This window comes from Hyla sarda, chromosome 8, assembly GCF_029499605.1.
Source record: "Hyla sarda isolate aHylSar1 chromosome 8, aHylSar1.hap1, whole genome shotgun sequence".
NCBI classification, from domain to species: Eukaryota; Metazoa; Chordata; class Amphibia; order Anura; family Hylidae; genus Hyla; species Hyla sarda.
Genome location: NC_079196.1, coordinates 221,081,703 through 221,084,611, shown reverse-complemented (window position 1 = coordinate 221,084,611; position 2,909 = coordinate 221,081,703). Strand labels below are relative to the sequence as shown.

The following is a 2,909-nucleotide window of genomic DNA, read 5'->3' as shown; positions in this document are numbered from 1 at the left end:
ACATCACTCATACCAACAATGCAAGTATGTGTACCGCTCACTCATACTGCAAATCACCAGTCCACCTGTGCAAGATCACACCGCTCCGGCCCTGGCTTAGTAAACGAATATGAAGAAAGAGATGCGTCCAGCACCAAAGGCTTGCAGGTAAAATCAAGGCTTGATTTATTAAATCTTCGTGACTGTTGTCTGAAGATTTAAGGAGTACCTATCATGATCTAAACTCTCCCTAATTCCCCATCCCCCAACTCTCACTGACACTATCCTTGTGTTTCTTTTTATTCCAAAACCCCCTCTTTCTACCTGATTTATTGTTTTCTTGGCTGCTCATTCAGCTGTCCTAGTGTGAGGGAGGAAGAGGGCGTGGCCCAGCAAAGAGGCTAGCAACACAGCAGCTTGCAGCTCTGAATCTTCTCCTCTCTGATTACAACTGCATGTGCAGAGAGAAGAAAGATCGGAGCTCAGATAGTAAAATGAATGAGGGCATGCAGTAAGTCAGAGTCAGGAGTATGCCCTGCTGTGCTATGAGCACAATGCTGGCTCCTGCCTGTCTGATTGACAGACAGGGAGCAGTGCTGAGCTTGTCTGTGTCCTGGTTGCAGTCGGAGATTTAGGACTCTAGCATGAGTCTGAAATCTATAAAAAAAAAAAGGGCTTGCGGACAGGACTGGTAGGGAGACCTCTAGTGGTCATTTTTTCAAAGTGGAAAATTAAATAGAAAGAAGCATATTTTTTAATAACATGCCATTTGAAAGTTATTCTGCATACATTAACCTATAATATATCAAAAGTTTTTTTTCATGAAAGGTACCCTTTAATAAAGCAAGCCTTGATTTTTACCTGCAAGCCTTTGGTGCTGGACGCATCTCTTTCTTCATGCACAAACATAAAGGAAACATCTTGGAACCTCCCGGCCTTTTTAACGCAGTTGTGCCACTTACTTGACTCCTTCCCAAAGCAGAAGAGAATTCTGAGCCTCTCAACCACTTTCAGAACATCTGTAAGCCACTCTACATACATCCTTGTCCAAGGAACAAAAACAAAAATGTATCTCTTGGCCCATAACTCATCATACAGTGTTTACATGTACCCTGGTTATTGTGTGTCCCTCATCGATTGCCTCTTTACCTGTTCTTACTTCATTAGTAGTTAGGCTGTGTGGGCCTAACTTTCTGCAAAATTTCTTATTTTTTATTCACTTTCAAAACTGAAAAAAAATATGTTGGTTGAAACAACATCTAGACCAGTGGTTCTCAACCTTTTTTGCCTGAGTACCCCTTGACAGCCCATTCCCAATAAATTATACCCCAGATTAGATACATTTTTGTAGTGACTATAGTATAATTCATTTGGTTTACTTTCCTCTATAACAGGCCCCCTGTTTCTGTTCTCCCTATCTCCCCAGTCCCCGATTTACAGGTGATGTCTTCTCTAACCAGAGATATTTACTTTTCTTTTCTTCATTATCTGCCCCAGACCGCCATTAAGATTTCTCCCATACAAGACTTCTCCACAGAACCAGCCAAACAAACATTTTAGGCTCCATTCTGCATTACAATACCCACCTATTTACAAACTCCCCATGTTTATTGTCACACACAGTAATAGTACCCGCTTTGTGTCCCCATAAAGTTGTTAGGCCCCCTCTGTACCCCCAAGTATAGCTGTAGGTCCCTAAACTGTCCCCAAATATAGATGTAGGCCACCATACTGTCCCGCTTTGGTGCTCCTCTGGTCTGGGGACCTATTGTTATGGCTCATAGCAGTAGGTCCCCAGTCAGCAGGGGCAGTGGCGCAACAAAGCTGATGGTAGCTATGGCCCACAGCAGCCCAGTGCCCGCACTTCCCCTTTGTGTCCTCCTGCTCCGCTCCTCGGTGCAGTAATGTCAGCCTACCATATCTTTCAAAGTGGTCCAGACCAGTAACCAGTGGCTGTGGCTGCCATTACTGGTTTTTTTTCAAGTACCCCCTGGAGAACTGCTAAGTACCCCTGGGGGTACTTTTACCCCAGGTTGAGAACCACTGATCTAGACTTTAGACAGGCCCCTCCCAGACCCTAACTAGCTGAACCCAGAAGAATATAATCTACCTTTCTAAACACTTGGTAAAGTTTTAAAGGGGTACTCCGCTGCTCAGCGTTTGCAACAAACTGTTCCGAACGCTGGAACCGGCAGCTCGTGACGTCATAGCCTTGCCCCCTCATGACGTCGTGTCCCGTCTCCTCAATGCAAGTCTATGGGAGGGGGCGTGACAGCTGCCACGCCCCCTCCCATAGGCTTGATTTGAGGGGGTGGGATGTGATGTCATGAGGGGGAAAGGCTATGATGTCACGAGCTGCCGGTTCCAGCGTTCGGAACAGTTTGTTCCAGATGCTGAGCAGCGGAGTACCCCTTTAAGTACTAAAATATTTTAATGGAAAACAGTGGGATGTGACATTTTCTTCTCTTACAGAATGCTGTCTATGGCGATAGACAATCACACAAATATAGAATTCCTCATTCTTCCATTCTCCTCCAAGCCTGATGATAAACTTCTAATTGTCTGTGTTTTCTCTACCGTTTACTTATTGGGAATTCTTATGAATTCAGTTGTTATTGCAGTGATCTGTCTGGATGTGCATCTATACTCCCCAATGTATCTATTCTTCTGTAACCTATCGGTGATAGACATCTGCTACACCACAGTCGTTGTCCCTAAACTTCTACATATCCTGTTATCGGGGAATGGCTTGGTATCCTTCACCCAATGCTTCACCCAAATGTACTTTTTCTTTACAGCAGCCAGTGCCGAGGTGATACTTTTCTTTATAATGGGATATGATCGATACATTGCGATTTGTCATCCCTTGCACTATCACCAAATCCTGAGTATGAGGACCTGTACACTTATTATGGTCATCATGTGGGTTT

The 2,909-nt window shown here is 44.3% G+C and overlaps 1 protein-coding gene across 1 annotated transcript in view; it reads left to right on the top strand.

Annotated features, from left to right (window-relative positions):
• The first annotated feature begins 2,452 nt into the window (after positions 1 to 2,452).
• LOC130285331 (olfactory receptor 2A14-like) overlaps positions 2,453 to 2,909 on the top strand; it is a 924-nt gene continuing 467 nt past the window's right edge. The window contains exon 1 of the mRNA XM_056536689.1: positions 2,453 to 2,909. This exon is cut by the window's right edge and continues 467 nt beyond it. Within this exon, the coding sequence (XP_056392664.1) occupies positions 2,453 to 2,909 (457 nt within the window).